This window comes from Rana temporaria, chromosome 3 (genome assembly GCF_905171775.1).
Source record: "Rana temporaria chromosome 3, aRanTem1.1, whole genome shotgun sequence".
In the NCBI taxonomy this organism is placed as follows: domain Eukaryota; kingdom Metazoa; phylum Chordata; class Amphibia; order Anura; family Ranidae; genus Rana; species Rana temporaria.
The window spans coordinates 329,156,357-329,179,136 of NC_053491.1; the positions used below are offsets into that span (position 1 = coordinate 329,156,357).

General features: G+C 44.3%; 1 protein-coding gene across 3 annotated transcripts in view; it reads left to right on the forward strand.

Annotated features, from left to right (window-relative positions):
- The window catches only part of LOC120932536 (parathyroid hormone/parathyroid hormone-related peptide receptor-like), a 75,070-nt gene that overhangs the window by 19,860 nt on the left and 32,430 nt on the right, over window positions 1-22,780 (forward strand). For all 3 annotated transcript variants that reach the window (XM_040344995.1, XM_040344994.1, XM_040344993.1), the window contains exons 2-7: window positions 6,829-6,949; window positions 8,790-8,894; window positions 9,008-9,132; window positions 9,286-9,380; window positions 9,487-9,658; window positions 13,816-13,969. In XM_040344995.1, the coding sequence (XP_040200929.1) occupies window positions 6,829-6,949; window positions 8,790-8,894; window positions 9,008-9,132; window positions 9,286-9,380; window positions 9,487-9,658; window positions 13,816-13,969 (772 nt within the window). The remainder of the gene's footprint in view (window positions 1-6,828; window positions 6,950-8,789; window positions 8,895-9,007; window positions 9,133-9,285; window positions 9,381-9,486; window positions 9,659-13,815; window positions 13,970-22,780) is intronic.

Genomic DNA, 22,780 nt, shown 5'->3' on the forward strand with positions numbered 1-22,780 from the left:
GTATTCGTTTATATATGCATTGTCGCTGTTCCGTGCTAAATACCTTTTTTAGTTCCTGTTCCCAATCCTGGACACATTTCAGAGGATGATTCCCTGACTGTGTCAATATATCATAACATAATGATAGTGTATGTTGTAATCTTCCCCTCTCGCTACACATTTTTTCAATTCTCGTAATTGGTCTTTTGAAAACCCCTGGGTTTGGTAATGTATTCAAAAAGTGAACCATCTGGAGTGCATTCCAAAACTTTAGATGGAATCCCCCCCCTTGTTCCATCAGTTCAGCTATTGTGAGCCATCTTCCCCTTCGTATATAACTCACTACCTGTCTACACCCCCCCTCCCTTAAGTCTCGGAAAACTCCATCCTCATCTCCCGGGGGAAAAAGGGGGTTTCCCAGTACTGGGTATAGTGGAGAGGTCCTAGGGTCCATGCCCATCATGGAAAAAGCTGTTACACATATCTTCACTGTATTTCCCAGTATCGGGTTTTTGTTAAGTTCTTTTGGAAATGAAGCATACCACCATGGTGCCCTTTCTAATGGCGTTTTAGATTGGGATTGTTCAATTTGTACCCAGAGTTTAGTGTCTGCGTGCCTATTCCAGTCTATTAATCTGTTCAAGTGGGCAGCATAGTAGTACTTCCGTATATCTGGCACTCCCAGACCTCCCTGTTGTTTGGTATACATTAGTTGTTTTCTTTGTATTCTGGGATTTTTGTGTGCCCAAATAAACTTGAAGATGACTCTCTGGCATTGTTTGAAAAACTGCGCTGGGATATGGATTGGTAATGTTTGCAATAAGTAAAGGATTTTTGGAAGTATACTCATCTTAATGACATTACATCGGCCTAACCAGGTGTGGAACCCCTGGTTCCACTTATCCAGTAGTATCTTCACCTTCTGAAGCAATGGTGGAAAATTTAATTCAAAAATCTTATCTACTCTCCCTGAAAGTTGTATACCCAGGTATGTTAATGCTTTTTCTGTCCATTTAAACTTACATTTTTGTTTTAAGTGATTTATTAATGTTTGTGGGACGTTAATTCCCATTGCTTCTGATTTATTGAAGTTAATACTTAAGTTCGAGAGAGAGCCATATTTCTCGAATTCCCTCATTAGGTTCGGGATAGAGATCAGTGGTTTCGTGAGTGTGAACAGCATGTCATCTGCGTATGCAGATATTTTGCAATGGTTTTTTCCTATGTGTATTCCTGATATATTTTTATTTAAGCGTACGGTACACAGGAAGGGTTCTAGCGACAGGGCGAAGAGGAGCGGGGACAGGGGGCACCCCTGTCTTGTACCATTCCATATCTGGAAGGGTTCTGATACTATTCCGTTGGCCCGAACTTGGGCCGTCAGGCCAGAGTACATAGACAGTATCCATTTTATCATTTTATCTCCAAAACCTCCATGTTGTAAAACTGCCCTCATATAGCTCCAATTCACCCTGTCAAAGGCCTTTTCTGCGTCTGTATTTAATAGTACACATTGTGTCTGTGTTTTGTTTACAATCTGTACTAAGTTAATGGCTTTTATCGTGTTGTCGCGTGCTTCCCGTGTGGGGACAAATCCCACCTGGTCCAAATGTATCAGTTCTGGGATATATTGTTGTATTCTATTTGCCAGGATCTTAGCGAAGATTTTCACGTCTAAATTTAGTAACGAAATCGGCCTATAACTTTCACACAAACTCAAGTCTTTCCCCTCTTTCGGTATCACCGAAATATAGGCCAGTAAAGTTTCTTTCGTAAAGCTAGCTGATGTCCCTAGTGCGTTAAAGAATTTCGTCATATATTTCAATAGCGATGGGAATAGAGTTTTATAGTATTGACCCGTATACCCGTCGGGCCCAGGCGCTTTCCCCTGTTTCATTGAATTAACTGCTACTTTGATTTCTTCTTCAACTATAGGGGCATCTAGCTTCTCTTTATCTGCTTCCATTAGTTTTGGTATTGCTGATTCCATAAGATACTGGTCGATCTTTCCTTTGATCGGGGGTTTACTTTTTATATTATAGAGAGAGCTATAATATTCTTGAAACTCTTTCGCTATATCCTTTGGTTTAAAAACTTTCTGTTTCTTTAATGGTTTGATACATGGGATATAGTTACTCATCTTCTGTTCACGTAATAATCTAGCCAATCCCTTCCCACACTTATCTCCTGATTCGTATGCATACTTTTTACACCTCTGTATTGCTGCTTGAGCTTTATAGTACAAAAGATCTGTAATTTCCCTTCTTTTCCTCACCACCTCTTCCTCTCCTGTTGTAAATCCTGCCTGCTTATGTCTACTCTCCAACATGGCCAATTCCTCCAGTAACTTTTTCAGTTTTTCCGTACGTTCCCTTTTTATTCTAGACCCATGTTTAATTAGAACCCCTCTAATGACCACCTTATGTGCTTCCCAGATAATTCCGGGATCGCACTCCGGGGTATCGTTGGTGTTAAAGTAACATTCCAATTCTTTAATTACCTCTTCTAGAGTTTTTTTGTCTTGCAATAGACTTTCATTTAGTCTCCACTGGTTAGATCTAGTCTGTCTATAATCTTGTATCTCATATTCCAGAAAAATCGGGGCATGGTCTGACCATGTATGTTAAAATATTGGCCAAAGTTTTAGCTAATAGATTGAAAAAGATGATAATGCATATTATTCATCCTGATCAAGCTGGCTTAATACAATATATGTCTACAGTTGTAAACCTTAGACGGGCATACTTAATACGCAGATACCGGTTATCAACTCTACGGATTGTGCCTTTTTTGGCCTTGGGTGCCATCAAAGCCTTTGATTGTATAGAATGGCCATATCTATGGGCTATTCTAGAGAAATTTGGTTTCGGTCCCACTTTTTGTCAATGGATCCAATTAATGTATGCAGATACTCAGGGTTAGCTATTAACTGGGAGAAGTCTATGCTCTTGCCACTGAACCCCTTCTTAATATATTACCACCTACATTGGAGCATCTCAGATATCTGGGTGTGTCTATGACAGCCTCTCTGCAGACATATAAATCAGATAATGTCCCATTGTTGACAAGGTTTCAAATTCAAAGTAAGGTTTGGTGAAAGCTCCCCCTTTTGGTAATATGTCCCATTCATTTTTTAAAATTTTTACATTTATATTCCAATAAAATTATGAAAAAAAGCTTATGACCTTTGAGCTGTTCGGCCAGTGGAGCTGAAACCAAGTGGTCATAAATAATCCCAGGCCCTGCATTGGAAAAGATAAAAGAGCCATAGTGGTTGATTTACTAAATTGTGCAAAATCTGATGCAGCTGTATATGGTAGCCAATTGGCTTCTAACTTCAGCTTGTTCAATTAAGCTTTGACAAAAATCCTGGAAGTTGATTGGCTTCTATGCAGAGCTGCACCAGATTTTGCACTCTCCAGTTTTAGTAAATCAACCCCATAGTTTTGCAAGTGTCCATGCATGTAATACTTTTAAATTGCAATTTCAGAGTGTTTGCGTAAAAAATCATTTTGCGTTATTTATTTATTTATTATTGCTTTTGGTGTATTTTTATGCAGAGCTCTCTGTTTAGTTTTAACTATAGGCTTTGGCGCTTCTCCCATTGGGGTTGCAAGACTTCCTGCTAGCGTAGTGTTGATTGCACTCTTTTAGATATAACAATAGCCAACATGGCTCAGTGTGGACTTGGCTCTCCTGTTAAGACCATTTCCCAATCCATCCCTGTTTTTAATGACCCGCAGTCCCCATTATTTTTATTACCAGATGACACTAAGTGTATCTTGCATATTAATGTGACTCCTCAGTTTGAGGCCAATGGTTTTAATTCACATACTTCGTCTTCTCATAGATCAATCTCACGAGTCAATGCTCCTAATACACTTCCTCATCCATTAAGAAACCTTCCTGCATCATCCTTAACAGGGGGTCTTTTAAATTGCAAGTCGACAGTGGCTAATGCAACTAATATCGCGGCCCTTATTATGGATGAGGATCTGGATTTTATTTGTCTCACCGAGACCTGGCTTCAAGATTTTAAAGCCCCTATCTTAGATATGCTGGTCCCTCCCCAATATAAAATATTTCAATATAACCGCTCCAACTGCCGGGGGGGGGGGGCCCTTTTAGCCGTGATTATTAAAAAAAAATTTTTAGTATGAGTTTCAGAGAATTTTAACACACTTTACAAGCTCACTTACGGGTTGGCTTTGATTTATCGCCCCTCTGCGTTAAAACTTGATTTTGTTTTTGAATTTCTCAGTCTAGCCTCACAAATGTCCATTGTGTTCAAAGGCTCCTGCATCTTGGGTGATTTGAACTTTTGGGCAGAGGATCTAAGTGATTCCCCCACCCAATCCCTTATCCAAGAACTGTTGCTTTTGGGGTATAGGCAACGTGTGACAGCTGCTGGTCATGTGTTGGATTGGCTCCTGTTCAGTGGATTGTCTGCAACCTGTGCGCTGCCTAGGGAGTTGACCTGGTCGGATCACAGGTTTATTTCCTTTAGCCTGGCCCTACATATCCCAGATCGCAGATTTGGAAACCTTGTGGTGAGTATTAACCAGCCAATCTTTTTTGAGCTGGGCGACCCGGTAGAGAAGCTGAGTATCTTTCAGGAGTCAGTTGAAGTGGCTCTTGATGTGTTAGCAACCAGTAGGATGAGATCTAATCCCTGTCCCCTGGGCAAGAGCCCGCAATGGTTTACCGAGGAGCTTAGGCTCCTCAAAAAGCGGGTTTGGTCCAGGGAGAGATGCTGGCGGAAGTTCCTTCTGGAAGCTGACAAAAAGCTGCATCTGGTGGTCCTCTATCTTTATAAGAGGGCTATTAGAGGGGCTAAAAAGACCTACTTCCGGGAGTGATTCAGGAAGGCAGCCAACAGCATGGCCGAACTTTTCAAGATCTTTTTGGAGTTAACCCATCCCGAAGCTACCAGCTCTGCTCCCAAAGAGTCACAGGACTGGTGCCAGGAGCTTGCTGACTTTTTTGTCTCTAAGGTTAAGACCATTAGAGACAACATTCCCAGGTCAGAGACTGTGCAAGAGGACATTGGCCACACAGTGATGGCCCCTGGATTGCTCGGTTTCCAACCGGATACGGTTATACAGGTGATTGAGGTAATTGCCTCTTTGAAACCATCTTCCTCTCCAAAGATGCATGTCCTGTCGGGCTGGTTAAAAAATCTGCTGCCCTTTTGGCCCCCTTTATTGGGGAGATAATCAACTGCTGCTTCAAGACAGGTACTGTCCCGGGCGCTCTGAAGCAGGCCGTGGTCTTGGCCCTGTTGAAGAAACCGACCTTGAACCCGGACGTACTGGGCAACTACAGGCCAATTTCCATCTTGCCTTTTGTGGCAAAGGTGATGGAGCGCCTGGCTGTTATCCAGCTACAGGCTTACCTTGAGTCTTTCCATCTTTTGGACGAATTCCAGTCCGGATTTTGACCTGCAAATGGAACAGAGGCGAATCTTACTGGAGCGGATGAGATCTGTTTTGGGTATGAGTGGGTCGGCTTTGGCATGGGTGACCTCTTTCTTAGAGGGCAGAGTTCAGGGAGTCAAGACTGGCCCCTTTTACTCTAATTACACCGCCCTGGATTGCGGAGTGCCATAGGGCTCTGCCTTGTCTCCCCTGCTGTTTAATATCTATATGAGCCCCCTTGCCGTCCTGCTAAAGTCCCACGATGTCCGTTACCACGTTTATGCGCCCGACACCCAGGTTAACCTGAAGATTCCTAGGAACCAGACGGCTGATGCCACCCTTGCCAGGTTTTTGGAGGCCATTAACACATGGATGTCTGCCAACTTACTGAAACTTAATGGGGGAAAACTGAGGTGATCATCTTCAGCGATCTGGCCACCCCCCAGATATCCCACCTTGGCCTTCCTCATTTGGTCCTGCTCCGGAGGTGGCCCCCCAGGTCCGTGATCTGGGATTTGTCCTAGATTCAGGTTTAACTTTGGCTCTTCAGGTAAAAAAGGTCGTCGGTGCATGTCACTGGCAGCTAAAACTCCTGAGGGGGCTGTTTAAATATCTGGATATCTCAGACAGAAAAACTGCCATCTGCGCCACGATAGGTAGCTGCCTAGACTACTGCAACTCTCTTTATCTGGGATTGCCAAAGATGTTAGTGCAGAAGCTTCAACTTATTCAAAATGCTGCGGCTAGGCTACTCATAGAAGTCTCGCTGAGGGATCATATCACCCCTGTCCTCCGCGCCTTGCACTGGCTGCTGGTCCACTATTGCACCTTATTTAAGGCTGAATGTATTATGTTTAAGATTATGAGAGTCCTGGCCCCAAGCTATCTATGCTTTCGTTTTCATAAACAAGCTTTTGTTAGATCACTCAGATCTACTGGCAGAGATCTCCTCTACATCTCGGTGCCCAAGAAGATCCGGCGTGGTGGCCGGGCCTTCTCCCATCAGGGTGCCGTTCTATGGAATAGCCTCCCTGTCAAGCTCCAGGAGGCCCCTACTATTCCACGGGTTACTGAAGACTTGGCTATTCATGCAAGCCTTCCCTGCATAGCATCTCTCTTCCACCCTTTCTGTCGCTCTGTGCTGCTTCTGGTTCCTGGGTCCTCTTTTCCCAGGAACTTTGCTATGCGCGTCGGGACCCTTCAGGGGAAAGACCGCGCTATATTAAGATACCTCTCAACACCGGGGTCTTTACAGTGCCTATGACTTGCATGGCATGTACATAAAGTATGTACATGGGATACTCAACTTTCACCAGCTTTATATTCCAAATATGTGTGTATTTTATCATTATAATTTGAAAAAGTAGAGAAGAGTGTCACTGTCTGAAAGACTGTCATCTCCAGTATATTAATACTTCTTTACTTGCTCTAGGTGGACAAAGATGACGTCATCACTAAGGATGAACAGATTTTCTTGCTGTCCCAAGCAATGCGCCACTGCCAGACACAGATGTTGGCTCACAATTCCCAACGGAAACAGAACTCTTCAAATGGTTAATATTGTCTTACCAAGAAAGTAAATTCAAAGAGAAAAAAAGAAGTTGCCATTGCCAACATTGCCAAAAAGTGGGACAGGAAGTCCTACTCCTCCTGAAGCCCCCACTAACCCCCCAAAAAAATTACATGCCAAATGTGGCATGTAAGGGGGCGAGGAGTGGGTTAAGCGGAAGTTCCAATTTTGGTTGGAACTCCGCTTTAAGCATTTTCAGAAGGAGGTCAACATGGGCAGCCTCCATATTTTCTTGTGGTTTACTTTAAAATATGGCAATTGAAATATATATATCTTTATTTAGTCAATCACCCCTATATGTAAAATATTTCTCAAGGAATGGCACAAACTCTCTAAATATTTTATGTTGGAATGCAAAATTTCAGTGTTTAGGCTTGACAATAGGTAATGCTTTGACTAGACATGGGCATTGAAGAACAGGCCTTTATTGGCTTGGGAGTGAGCAGACACATGGCTAGTGTTTAAAGTGCTAAGCGTAGAAATACAATGACAGTAATGGTTAAGGCATAACTGCAGCCTTAATATAGTTACCCATTTAATGACCCCATCACCTATCTTCACTTCTTGCAAATTTTCACTGTCCAGCCAACTGGACCTCACTATAGCAATAAATTTTGCTTTTTCTGCACATGTGCAGTAGCACTTACCTAGAAATTTCAGGCCGTGTAACTTAAATTCTCCCGGCGCAAGGCGGTCCTCTTCTCCAGGGGGTGATGACAATTTAAATGAGGCGCGCTCCCGCGCCGGCCGTACTGCGCATGCTCGTGACGTCATTTTCCCGATGTGCAGCGCGTGAAATTACGTTACGTCGGGCTTTGTGGATTGCGACGGGACAATAAAGTTGCGTCGGGTAAAAAAAAAGTTACGCGCCGAAAAATAAAATTCAAAATTTTTAAAAAATCGCGGCGATCGAAAAAAAGGTCTGTTTTTACAAGGTGTAACTAGTTTACACTTTGTAAAAGCAGAACTAATTTTACGTATGCAAACGTAAACGTAAAACACAAAGCTGAAAAGCTTTGTGGATCTCCGTAAGTCCTCATTTGCATACGCGAAGCGGCATTTCGACTCAAAATGCCCCCAGCGGCGGATGCGGTACTGCATCCTAAGATCCGACAGTGTAAGTCTCTTACAGATGTCGGATCTTCTGCCTATCTTTGGAAAACTGCTTCTGAGGATCAGTTCCAAAGATAGGCACAGGGATACGCAGGCTGAACAGCAGTTCCGCCTGCGTATCCCTTTTGAGGATTTGGCCCAATAAGCGTATCTTAATTTATTTATTTATTTTATTCTCTTTATTGATAAGTTTTGCTGTAGAGGTACAAAACAGAGCCACTGGGGCATACCCCGGCCAACTTGCACATAACCATGTGCATAACAAAGTACAACTCGCAGTTTATCCTAAAACTTCACATACCTAGCTAAACACAACACAACCATCGCTCAGGTTACTCTTGGTAGGACACAACGTTTCGTCGAAGACCTCATTCCACTCTTAGCTGTCAGTATTGGACGCTATCAGAATATTTAAGATTAAGTGTGGTTAACCTCTGGGCTTACACCCTCGCTCACCTATCTGGGGCATGGACCTCAGCTCTTAAAAGAAGCCAGATAAATATAGAGGAAATCTATCCGGGTTAAACCCTGAGGGCTGATCATCTGTTGTGGACTCTTAGTCTGTCCACAGGTGCCAAACGTTTTCATATTTCTTGGGGCATCCTCGAGACAGATACGTTGCTTTATAAATGGGTACCATTGTGTTAACTGATTGCATCCATGATGACAGGGTAGGGGGATTGGCTGACTTCTGTATCTTAATATTTAAGGGTGTCCTCCGCAATGGGATGAAATAACCTGCTGGCCACAAGGATCTCCCAACCAGATGGTTTCAGTTCCCTGTCCAGAACACATCTATGACTTCAACCACCAAGGTGACTATTTCATAAATAGTTGGGAGCAAAAACACGACAACCTCAACAATATCAGGCTCTTCACACATCCAAATTTCTTGTTCTGAAATATGTTTTTCTGGCAATGATTTCAGGATTTGCCCATAGAAAATGTGGCTCTTCTGGTATGTGGTTTCAGGCTCCGGGAGTTAATAGGACCTGGGCCAACTACAGTGAGTGCCTCACATTGGTCAGTCCAGGGAGAAGGACCCAAGAGAAGGTATGAAGCAATTGTTAAAAACTGTAAAAACAATAAATAACAGCCAATTAAAAGCTAGATGTACTTATAACATTTTGTTAACAAAATTGATACTGACCAAGACATGCATGGGTGGGTCAGAAGACATTATAAGTAAATTGCATCTTTCTACAGGAAGTGTTTGAACGTCTACGGCTAATATACACTATTGGATATTCAGTCTCTCTGGCTACGCTTCTGATTGCCCTCTGTATACTCTGCTGCTTCAAGTAAGACCTTGGCATATAAAACCATTAGTCTTTCTTGTAGCCATGTACTGTATATATCATATTAAAAATAACTTTTTGTATTGTTTTTATTTCTAATTGTCTGTAGGCGCCTGCATTGTACTCGGAATTACATCCACATCCACCTCTTCACTTCATTCATCTGCCGGGCAGGGAGCATATTCCTAAAAGACGCAGTGCTCTATTCCAGGGAGAATGAAGGGGTAATAGACGATGAAATGGGAGAGATTGCACTGGCTAAGGCATCAGAGCTCCAGTGGGTAAGCATGCTAAGTGTTTGTTGTAAGTACCGAAAAGAAAATCTGTCTATGATCAGGCCCACCAACATGACCTATTATTGACTTCTAAGCTTTTCTATACTATTGTAATTGAAATTACCTGACACTCTTTTAAGAACTCCTTATAGTAGGACTAAACCCTCCTATCCTTTACAGCCAAGGAAGCTTCCATTTTACAGTGGGGATCGAAATTTTGGGCACCCCAGGTAAAAATTTGTATTAATGTGCATAATGAAGCCAAGGAAAGATGGAAAAATCTCCAAAAGGCATCAAATTACAGATTAGACATTCTTATAATATGTCAAAAAAAGTTTTTATTTCCATCATTTACACTTTCAAAATTACCGAAAACAAAAAAATGGCATCTGCAAAAATGTGGGCACCTTGCAGAGTTAGGGCCAGATCCACAGAAGAAGTACGCCGGCGTATCTACTGAGCCCGCTCGGCTCCCGGTGACGTCAGACGTGGTGTAGGACGCTATTTATACCTGCTTTTGCGGTGTATACTGTGCTGAGAACAGGGGGTTGCCAATGTGATGGTATACGGCAGTCTTTGCGGTGAGCATCACTGCCACATCCGAATGTACAGTGTATTTTTCTTTATATTCCAGCTGAAATTGCCTTGCCCTTCTATCTGTGTATCTAATATAGCATTTCCCGATATACATTTCCCCACCTTGTCTTTACTCTGTTTAAACGATTTGCACAGATTAATTTACCAATATAAATCCTTATGCTAATGAGACCCAGTGTCCACCTTGTCTCTAATATTATAGAGACTTATCTACAAAAGTTTTTTTTTTCCGTTTTAGCTATTTAAAAGCCTAATGCCATTGATATTCCATTTCATTGTCACCTTTAGATGAAATTAATTCATCTTAATGATGATTTGTTTCTCTTTTCCTGTTTTCCTTCAATCCCCTCATTCGTTCTTTGTTTCTTATATTGTCTGTTTGGCTATCCGCCCCTTAGAGAGGAGAGTGGCAGATACTTAAGAGCCTTTTTTTCTGATTGTTTTGTCTATACAGTGTACAGACCTATTCCGTGGGGCCATGCAGGTGATTGACTATGTGACCTTTTTTCTTTCCTGCCCTTATATAGTCCCAGTCTCTATATGCAAGTACATCTCTAATAACTGTTTTATATAGTATTTTACGTAGTTCTTTTTACTAAAAAAACAGCTGTCATTTGCATTTAAATAGCTGTTGTGTTCCCCCGCTGCGCCGTCATGTATAGCCCCTTGCCCAGGCACTTTGATAGACAGGTCACCCGTCCGACCGACATAGAGTCAGCTACCACCACAAGCTCCATCTAGTGATCATAAACCTAACTACAATAAAATGCCTGTATCCCAGCAAAATCATAATGAATACTCATAAATCAATAAAAAGTAAAAATTATATGTTTAAATTAAAAATTAACTCTCTGATACAGACAAATATTTTATAAAACTGTTTAAAAATTATTAATTAACTATTGGTTATAAAACATTTAACATCCCACTCTACATTTAATCTGAATGGGGTAAATACTTTCATGTCATATATCCACTGTGTTTCAAGGTGTGAGATTTCCCTTTTGTTACTTCCACGCCAATGTGGAGTGAATTTATTGATTCCTATTATTTTCAAGGAAGAAGGGACTTTTTCATGGTGGGAAACAAAATATCTTGAAAGGCTATGCCCTTTAAAGCAGTGGTCATTAACCCTGTCCTCAGGGCCCACTAACAGACCAGGTTTTATGTATTACCTTGGGGAGATGCCGACTAGAATACTGCAATCACTGAGCAGCAAATAATATCACCTGTGGTGTATTTCAGTTATCTTGCAAAGCTGGCCTGTTAGTGGGCCCTGAGGACAGACAGGGTTGATGACCACCGCTTTAAAGGATAAGTTCACCTTTTTAAAAAAGGTGAAAATAAGTATTTTTTTTTTTTTAATTGGGAGCCTGGAAAGTTTTGCACCTATGATCGGCTCTATGTGTGAGCTGTTTGGCCATACATCGTACGGCCAAGCAGTTACAGCGCTCAACAGCACCATAGTAGGTAAAGCGGGAGTTCACCCAAAAATCAACTTTCTGCAGTTAGATCCAGCATACTGCTGACATCTGCAGTATGCTGGTCTTTTTTATTTTATTTTGGTACTTATCGTTTTAGAAGTATTTCTTCTATGGCTCCGAGCGGGGAATCCTTTGGGGAATGGGCGTTCCCGAAGGCAAGCAAGTTGATTGACGGCCTTCGATAGCGCGTCACGGCCTCCGAAAACAGCCGAGGTGACACTTGGCTGTTTACGGCACCTGCGCCTGTCGTGTAGAGCTGACTGCGCAGGCGCCGTAAATTGCAGAGCGTCACTCGTGTATTTTCGGAAGCCGTGATGCGCTATCGAAGGCGGTCAATCAACTTGCTTGTCTTGAAGGGAACGCCTATACCAGGAAGTAATCCCCGCTCGGAGCAATAGAAGAATTACTGCTAAAACGATAAGTAGCAAAAAAAAAGACCAGCATACTGCAGATGTCAGCAGTATGCTGGATCTGACTGCAGAAAGTTGATTTTTGGGTGAACTCCCGCTTTAATTGAGAACTACAAGTCAAATACTGCAAATACTGCCGAATCTTGTAAATTTCAATTCACAGAACCCTGTCAAAGAGTGACATATTTTCACAGAGACCGGGGGGAAAAGATCCCCCGCCGCCTGTGACATCAGGGAGCCTGGGAGGTGCAGTGGCTGGATTTTGTATTCACCAATCCTTACCTTGAGGGCCAGTATGGTCCTACCATTATATTGTAAGCAACAAAAATGAAAACCCAATTTTTTTTAAAGCCCCCAGCACACACATACATACATAAACTCACACGAGGAGACATGTCCGATGAAAACGGTCCGCGGATCGTTTTCATCGGACATGTCTCCTGGGAGCTTTGGGTCTGATGTGTGTACACACCATCAGACCAAAATCCCAGCGGACAGAGAACGCGGTGACGTAGAAGACACCGACGTTCTCAAACACGGAAGTACAATGCTTTCACGCATGCGGGATTTCGGGACGCTGGTTACACGTCATAACCAGCGGACATGTCCGATTAGGTGTACTAACCATCGGACATGTCCGACGGACATGTTTCCAGCGGACAAGTTTCTTAGCTTGCTAAGAAACTTTTGTCCGCTGGAAACCTGTCCGCTAGGCCGTACACACGGTCGGACATGTCCGCGGAAACTGGTTTCCGTGGACATGTTCAACCGTGTGTACAGGGCTTGAGGCCATCCAAATTTCCTTAAGGCTGGATTCACATTGTCTTCAGATGTGTCTCACAACAGGGGTCTGGTGCGCCCCTGTTCTCCGTTTCACGCACACATTTTTGCCTGAATTCGGACCTGAAACTGAGCCAAAGGCACACAGGACCTCTGTGCAATCTGCTCTGTGGCTGCCACAGAACTGCGTGAACAGTCTCCTGTCATGCAAATTGAATGCAGGGAAAACCGCATGCAATTCGCATCAGTGTGAACCCAGCCTTAAAGAAAACCAGATTCCATGGGACATGGAATCTGTTGTTGCTGACATCTTCTTCTGAAAATACTAAATGCCTGACTCCTATTCTCGACCAATGGCTTTAATACTTTGAGTCACTAATTTAGGAGAAGTATGCAGTTAAGGGTTTATTCGGACATTGCCTATGTAAATACTTGCTCCAGGTTAATGATTCCAAAAGTACTCAACCCTAACCTAAGAGGAGGTCAGCAATGGCACCCCTAGTCTTTCTTTTATGACTGGTATACTTCAATTAAAAGAAAATAAGAAAATAAATGGTTGGTAATAATCTTTGAGGTTAATTGGCACCCAGGAAAATAAGAGATTGACATGAGGTGCAGGTGGGGGAGTATGGGTTGCTATGAAAGCAGGGGCTTAGATGTTTAAAAAAAAATATATATATATATATATATATATATATATATATATATATATATATATATACCATGGTACCGAGCTAAAACATGTGAAGGAAAGGGACTTTTGGGACGCTTGTAGCAAGCATTCACGTGTTATTTCCTTTTAGTCAAAAACAGAAAAAAAGGTTATTTTGAATCCATTCACATTTTGTTTTCTCCTGGTGGAAGAAATTAGCCTGTTTGTCTTCTGTTATAGGCTGGCTGCAAGGTGACGGTAACCCTCTTCCTGTATTTCTTGGCCACTAACCACTATTGGATCCTAGTGGAAGGTCTCTATCTGCACAGCCTCATCTTCATGGCATACCTCTCCGACCGCAGCTACTTCTGGGCGCTCACCATCATTGGCTGGGGTGAGATTAGGGGTTGAAGATTCATGGGGATATATAGTATAAGAGAGCAATGTATCTGGTAGTTTTTAATGCACTAGATATAACTTTTTTTCTGCATGTTTCTGATGCCACAGGGGCTACATGAGAAACTGGGTCTATTGTTGAGGGCCAAACCAAAGTTTAGTAAATAGTAACAAATGTTTTGATAAAACAAGCAGACTTAGATGAACAACACTGGACTAACTATGTAAATATATAGAAAACAAACACCTAGCACAGGGGTCTCCAAACATTCTAAACAAAGGGCCGGTTTATTGTCCTTCAGACTCTTGGAGGGCCGGACTTTGTACAGTGGGGTAGGAAATTTTCCTGGCATCAGTGGGACTAAACATCTGGTATTAGGGGGAGGAATAGTGCCCCATCATTGGTATCATAGGAAGGACTAGTGCCCCATTAGTGGTGTTAGTGGGAGAAATGGTGGTCCACTGTCGGTGTCAGATGGCAGAATAGTGTCTTGTATCAGTGGGAGGGATAGTGCCCCAAGGGCCGGATAAAGGCAAGTAAAGGGCGGCATCCAGCCCTCGGGCCACAGTTTGGAGACCACTGACCTAGCACTTAGAGTAATAGGTACAACTGCTCATAATTTTATTTCGCACTTGCTAATATTAGAAGCAGTAGTGAAGAAAAGTCTTCTGCTGATCTACTGGTCACAATGTTGGTGTAGGACAGGCTGATAAAAACAGTGAGGGAGAAGAAGGTAACAGAGGTTAATTAACCACTTCCCGCCTGGCCCATTGTAAAATGACGTCCACAACGGACCTCTAACGATCCGGGTGGACGTCATATGACGTCCTGGGCTTTCCGGGTGGATATCTGAATGATGCCTGCAGCTAGAGGCATCATTCAGATATCCTTCTCTTGTGCCGGCGATTCTGCACAACGTAAGAATGATCATATCGGCGGTTCCGCCGCTAGATCGTTCTTACAGGCGGCGGGAGGGGACATCCCCCCTCCCGCCGCCATCCGGTGCTTCTCCGGGCTCTCCTGTGCCATCGGGGGCTCGGAGAACGAATCGTCCGGCGCTGGCAGGAAGCATCGAGATGACTGGTGACCAGATGGTCACCAGTCATCTCTATGACCGTCGGAGGACCCGGGCGCGATGTGATGACGTCACGCCCGGGTCCCCGTAAGTAAACAAAGCCTCAATTGCGGCTGCTAAGCAACAGCAAGCATGAGATTGGTGAATTTTTTTTCACCGATTTCATGCTTTCCAGCCTGGAGGAGAGATGTGGGGTCTTATTGACCCTGCATCTCTCCATAAAGAGTACCTGTCACACACATTCCTATTACAAGGGATGTTTACATTCCTTGTAATAGGAATAAAAGTGATAATAAAAAAAATTAAATAAAAAAAAAAGTGTAAAAAAATAAATAAATATGTAAAAAAAGAAAAAATGTTTTAACGCCCCTGTCCCCAGTAGCTCGCGCGCAGAAGCGAACGCACAGGCAAGTCCCGCCGACATATGTAAACGCCGTTTAAACCACATATGTGAGGTATCGCCACGTGCGTTAGAGTGCCAGCAACAATTCTAGCACTAGATCTCCTCTGTAAATCTAAACTGGTAACCTGTAAAAAATTTCAAAGCGTTGCCTATGGAGATTTTTAAGTACCGAAGTTTGGCGCCATTCCATGAGTGTGCGCAATTTTAAAGTGTGACATGTTAGGTATCTATTTACTCTGTGTAACATCATCTTTCATATTTTACAAAAAAATTGGGCTAACTTTACTGTTTTGTTATTTTTTTAATTCATGAAACAATTTTTTTCCCAAAAAAAGGCGTTTGAAAAATTATTGCGTAAATACCGTGCAAGATAAAACGTTTCAATGACCGTCGTTTTATTCCCTAGGGTGTCTGCTAAAAAAACATATATAATGTTTGGGGGTTCTGCGTAATTTTCTAGCAAAAAAATTATGATTTGTACATGTAGGAGAGAAGTGCCAGAATAGGCCTGGTAGGGATGTGTGTATAACAGCCCGGTATGGAAGCGGTTAACTGATCTGCCATTCTGTATGCCAATGTGTGATGGACAGGTACAGAGAGACAACTGGCAGAGCTGCAAGCACTGTGACTGGAAGGAGCGAGCCTGAGATTGGTACAGCAGGGATTTCAGCAGATCCTGACCTGGAGTAGAGGTGCACATCTCCTGGGATTTGCAGCATGCAGGTGTTTCATCAGATTAGGCGATCCATCAGAATTTGTAATGGAAGTAAAGTTTTGTCGCCGCCATCTTGCTACACCCAGCACTCGCCTACAGTAAGGATAGCGTGGGAGGAGGGCAAGCAGACATCTTGTTAGACCCACTGTAGCTTTGCATTTTACACCAATTTTTAACTAAACATTCAGACGGAGTTATAAGTATTGTATTTCACTATATAACCTCACTGTTAAAAATAAGTGTAAAATGCAAAACTCCGGTGGGTGCAACAATATGTCCACTTGCCTCCTTCTCACTGTATCCTTACTGTGGACGAGTGCGGGGTGTAGCAAGATGGCGGTGACGAAACGTCACTTCCATAACATATTCTGACTGGTCGCCTAATCTGACGAAACACAGGCGCTAACACAGGAAGTACTTGGGCTGGTAGCAGAATGGCGGGAGAATGTCAGGACATCACCTAGGCAATGATATCCCACCAGAACCGAGCCTCCCCACTGTACTGATCAGCGCCTCAGGCCTGCTCTCTCCTTCCAGTTCTTGCAGCTCTCCACACAAAAATCTGCCTTTCTGAGCCTGTCCACTTCCTCTGTGAGGCAGAGGAGGCGTTGAGGGTCAGACAGAGATAGCCAAAAGGCTGCATGTGGCCCTAGGGCCTTAATTTGCCCATGTCTGAGCTAGGGTGAAAATCATCCAGATTTTTTTTTTGCTCTTGGGTAAGATGGGACATAGGTCAAATCTCTGAGACACTGTTTCTGATGTCCCCCAGTTCTGATATAAACATGTCAACTACTTTTCAACTAAGGGTCTAGTTTTCTGGTTCCCCTGCAGAAGCTGTCTGCACTATATATACTTATAGAATAGGGGCAGACTGACCATTCAGGCAGTCGTGCATTTCCTGAGGGCCGGGGCTAGTAGGAGCCTGGTCATTGGGAGTGTCCAGTTTCGGTGGAGGCAGGTGAGGAGGGTGGGGCAGAAAAGGTCTAAAATCCCCTTGGGTGGGCAGCCTCATGGATGGAGCCACGGGGAAGGTGAGCAACATGGGCACCCCCATCTTCACCAGAATGAGAACTGTCTGCTGGTGGCTATCCTGAACATCCTACTACTTCTCTCCCACCCCCTCTCCCTCACCCCCTCTAATCCCCCTCTCTCTCCCCTAATCCTTAATCTCCCCCTTTTTTTCCCACCCACCTCTCTCTCCCCCCCCCCTTTTCTCTCTCTCAGGCCGGGTACTCACGACCAAACATGTATGGTGAAAGCGGTCCGTCGGACCGTTTTCACCATACATGTCTGCCAGAGGGCTTCTGTACGATGGTTGTACACACCATCGTACAGAAGTCCGCGCGTAAACAATACGCGGGGCGTGTCCGCGGTGTCGCCGCGTCGATGACGCGGTGTCGCCGCGACAATGACGCAGCGACGTGGGCGGCCCGCCTTTAAAATGCTTCCACGCATGCGTCGAAGTCATTCGACGCATGCGAGGGACGGCGGGCGCCTGGACATGTACGGTAGGTCTGTACTGACGACCGTACATGTCCGAGCGGGCAGGATTCCAGCGGACTGTTTTAAAACAAGTCCAGGAATATTTGTCCGCTGGGAAAAGGCCCGGCGGGCAAATGTTTGCTGGAATTCGGCCCGCTCGCGCCTACACACGACCGAACATGTATGCTGAAACTGGCCTGCGGACCAGTTTCAGCAGACATGTTTGGTCGTGAGTACGGGGCCTCACTGTCAGGAACCATAAATCAGACTGAGACAGCAGTGCAGTAAAAATCACACTAAAATAAAATGGTAAAATGTTACAGACAGTGCAAATGTAGTCAAAACATAGCCAGGGTTCGGTAACCAGAGCGGGTAGTCAGAACAAGCCAGTAAAACAGAAATCCAGAGATCAGCATAGTCAGAGGCAGCAAACAGGATCAGGAACCAGAAGGGAAGTCAGCCAGGCAAAAGTCTTTAACAAGAAAACACAGCAGAGAGCAGGGCTTTTTTTCAGGGGGAACTTGGGGGAACTCAGTTCCACCACCTCTGGCTCAGACCCTTTGGTGCCTGTTCACCACAATCACTTGTAAACACAGAAGTCTGGTTTCTGTGTTTACAAGTGACAGTTTTGTAACCCCTTGAACTCTGCACGTAATGCAATTCTAGTATTTAATGCCCCTTTAAGACCCTTCTACTGTTTGTGAAATCTGAACAGGTCGTGGTTGAGTTCCTGCACCTATTTTCTGAGAAAAAAAGCTCTGGCAGAGAGTATCCAGATATGTTTACCAGCTTAAATAGCCAGTAGGCTGATTGACGTGCAGGATATGATCATGAGGTGCGTCACTGTGGAATAAAGAGTATGGCAATTAACCAGCAGCTGAGCAGCCTGAGCTCTGAGAAGGGAGGGCTGAGCCCAGCCCTGACACTCACCTCCGTTTCAATCCCCCCTCTCTCTCTCTCTCCCCCTTTCTCTCTCTCATCCACCCCTCTCACCCCCCTCTCTCTCTCACCCTCCCTTCTATCCACCCTCTCTCACCCCCTCCCACTCCCCTCTTTTGCTCTCACCTCTCTCACTCACCCCCTCTCTCCTCTTTCTTCTACCCCCTCTATCTCACCCCCCCTCTCACTACCCTCTCACGCCCTCTTTCACCCACCCCTCTCTCTTTCACCCCTTTCTCTCTTTCACCCACCCTCTTTCACCCCCTCTTTATCTCACTCACACACTCCTCTCTCCCCCCTCTCTCATCCCCCCTCTCCCCATCTCACCGCCTTCTCTCTCACCTCCCCTCTCAACACCTGCCTCTTTTTCACCTCCTCTTTTTTTCACCCCCCTCTCCTTTCACCCTCCATCCTCTTTCACCCCCTCTCCCACCCCTCTCTCTCACCCCCTTTCTTTATCTCAACCCCTCTTTCTCTCACTCCCTCTATTTCTACCCCTGTCTCTCTCTCACACCCCCCGTCTCACCCCCTTCTCTGTCTATAACTCCCCCTCTCTCACCCCATCTTCCCCTCCCTCACCCCCTCTTTTTCTCACCCCCACCTTCTCTCACACACTCTCTGTCACCCCCTCTCGCTTCTCTGTCACCCCCTCTCTCCCTCACTCCTCTCTCTCACACCACCTCTTTCACCCCCTCTCTCTCCCCTACTCTTTCTCTCCTCCTCTCTATCTCCCACTCCCCATCTCTCATCCCCCTTCCCTCTCTCGCTCTCCTACCTCCCACTCTCACCCCCTTCCCCCTCTCTCTCTTACCCCACTCTCTCTACCACCTCCTCTCTCCCTCACCCCCCTCTCCCAACCCCTCCCTCACCTCCCAACCCTCTCACCCCTCTCTCCCTTACCCCCTCTCACCCCCACCCTTCACCTCCCTTCCTATCACCCTCTCTCTCACTTCCCCCCTCTCAAATTCAAATAAGCTTTATTGGCAGAACCAAATAAATGTTAGCATTGCCAAAGAAGTTGTGTTTGTATGGGAAGTGGTGTTGGTAATGGGTAATATAAAGGGGAATGGGGGTGAGTCCATATAAAAGAATTTTTAAGTCCAAAGTTTTTCATGCCCCTCTTACATATTGTGCAGCTAATTTCACTATTAGCTCCTCTTCTCCCAGCAGAATATGAAGTTTCTCCTTCTCTTCTATAGAGTTGAAGTCAAGGATGAGAGCCCAGAGTCTCTGGAAGTGAGGGTCTCTCACTGATGAGTACTTAGAGCACTGTAGCAGGAAGTGGTACTCAACCTCCAGGACTCCCTGGTCACATTGCTGGCACAGTCTACTCTCCCTGGGCGTGTAGGTCTGTCTGTGCTGTCCTTATTCAATTTCCAGGCTGTGGGCACTCTGTCTGTACAGATTTAGGGTCTGTCTGTCTTTGGGGTAGTGTAGCACCGCCAGTTTGTAGTCTCTGTGAAGTGACTTGTAAACAGCTAGTTTGTTATTTAATTTCTCGATTCTCCAACATATTTTTCTTTGGAATCATTCATTATGTTTTTTATTTGAGATTTTGGGAGTTTGGGAGTTTGGGATGAGTTGTTGTAGGCAGCACAGCTTGGGTTGGTCCTTATTGGTCAGTAGGGCTTTATAGTGGTATGAGTTGGGACTGCTGTTTTGTAGGTGGTCCCAGTATGACAGCACTCCCCTTTCTGTACTGCAATAAGTAAGGGAAATCTGCCCAGCTCAGACCAGCAAGCACTGTTGGAGGAGGTGCTTGCAGAATTCCAGATGGAATATTTCTGTCAGGCTGGAGTCCCATTTGGATTGGTCTGGGTAGGTGACAGGACCCCAAACTTCACTGCCATAAGGAAGGATTGGGGTGGTGACGCTATCTTGAAACTTGGCTTGAAACTTCCTGATTGGTTTGTATTTCTCCAGCACTTCCAGGCTGTCTTGTAGTCCTTTCTCTGTGGGTGACAGAAGTAGGGGGTAATCCACATACAGCATGGACTTCACCTCGGTGTCATGAAGAGTCAGTTTAGGTGCTGGGGAGGATTGAGCTACAGCCAGTTCATTGATGTAGATGTTGAGAAAGGTTGGTCTAACTACACAAGCCTGTTCAAAATATTTAGTTCTTTCCCCATTTACCTTTACACCGCAGCTGTTCTCTGTATATGAGCTCTTGATGACATCATATAAATTCCCTCCTATTCCATTCTCCAATAGTTAGAGGAAAAGGCCTGGGTGCCACACTGAGCCAAAGGCCTTCTTAAAGTCCACAAAGCAGGCGAATATCTTCCCATGTTTTGTATTTTAGACATGGTTCATGATGAGAGGAGGTGTGGTCTGTGATGGTTTGGCATGAACCCTGCCTGATTTCTGCTGTGGATATTGTTTTGTATAGAAAAGAAATTACCGCGCTAAGTGAAACACTAATATGAAGCTGCAAATAAAAAGTGATATACACACCAAACAGTCAATAGAAAAAATGTAGTTGGGCTATAAAAAAACTATATAAACTAAACAAGTGACAAAAAATATTAAATGAAGCAATAACAACTGTGTTAATCATGTGTTCAGTGAAGTCCAAAGATAAAACATAATTGAAGTAAATTCTTCAGTGATTTAAAATATAATTCAAAATGTCCATCACCAAAAGCGAAGACACCACACGAAATGCAGGCTTACCAGATGGCAAGCAAAGATAGCTTGCGGCTGTAAACCCCAGCCCAGGCCTTTAGTCATGGACTGCAGCACACACCAGTGGAAGTGGATCCTCAGGGCACAGATGTCACCAGATGCATAGGATACCCCAAAAATAATGGGACTCACAATAGTGAAATACCGTAGTATAAAGTGTAAAATTTAATGAGATAAAACACTTACAAAAGAGCGATCACATAGAAGCAAAAAAAAAGCAGGCCGGCTAAAACAAACGCCTGTCCGCTCGGACTGTCACGCAAAACGTCAGCATGTCTCCTCTCCCGATGCGGGTTTCGTCACACAAATGACGTTGTCTGGATGGATGTGGATATTGTTTTGTGTCAGGAAGTTGAGGATCCGTTTGTTGAGGATATAGTTGAATAGTTTCCCTAGTGTGCTGCTGACACATATCCCTCTCTCTCTCACCCCCCATACTCTTTCTAACCCTCATCTGTCTCTCACTCTTGCCTCTCTCACCACTTCATTTTTTAATTTCCCCTCTCTCTCACCCCTTCTCTCTCTCATTCCTCCTCTCTCTCACCCCTTCTCTCTCTCTCATTTGCCCTTTTCTCACTCTCTCTCTCTCTCACTCCACTCTAACTCTCCCCCCTGTCTCTTTCCCCCTCTTTACATCCCTTCTATTCCATATCACCCCCATCTCTCCCCTCTCTCTCTTTCCCTCTCTCACCCACTCTCTCATCTCCCCTCTCTCTCCCATCTCCCTCCCTCCCTCTCTCTCTCTCTCTCACCCCTCTCTCTCCCACCTCGGTTCTGTGAAGAATGCATGTAATGTGGGCAGGGCAATATGTAAGTGGGGCTTGAGTGTGGGCAGAGACACTTGGGGCCCCGTGATCTCCTATGGCCTTGGGGACCCATGAGTTGTCAGTCTGCCCCTGCTATAGAAAATCTATGCAGGTGACTAGAAATACTATATACCCATGGACATGTCCCCCTCTATAAATATAGCCAAAGCTGCTTTTCCACAGTTTAGAAGAATAAATACAATTTTACAGTCATTGTAAGAAAAAGTGATGTAAAATTATCCAATAGGGACACCAGTTCCGAAGACAACTATCTATAAAGAGGAATGCCTGTCTCATTGGAGAGATTTTTTGCCCAATGGGACACCTTTACAGAGTGATATGTGCTGCTATTACTAACTTCTTCTAAAAAATGACAGTTGCCTGTCAGCCATTCTGATTCGATCACTTCTGTACTTTTTGTCATTGACACTACGCAAATATGCAGATTAAGGCTGCATGTTGGTTTCATGGCAGACATTTTGAAAGCTCTGTAGACAGGCAATTAGCATTTTTAAGATCAATGGCAGCCTGCGTATTTCCCTCAGTACAGGTTTCCTTTAATAGGTTGTAGATATTTAAACTGTGCTTAGAAACCTCTGTGAGTGTTCACAAATACTTTTGTTGCACACGAGTGCTCATTATTGCTTGTTTGTTAATCCCTAAGTGACTGGATATTGCTGTGTAATTCACAAGAAATTTGCTG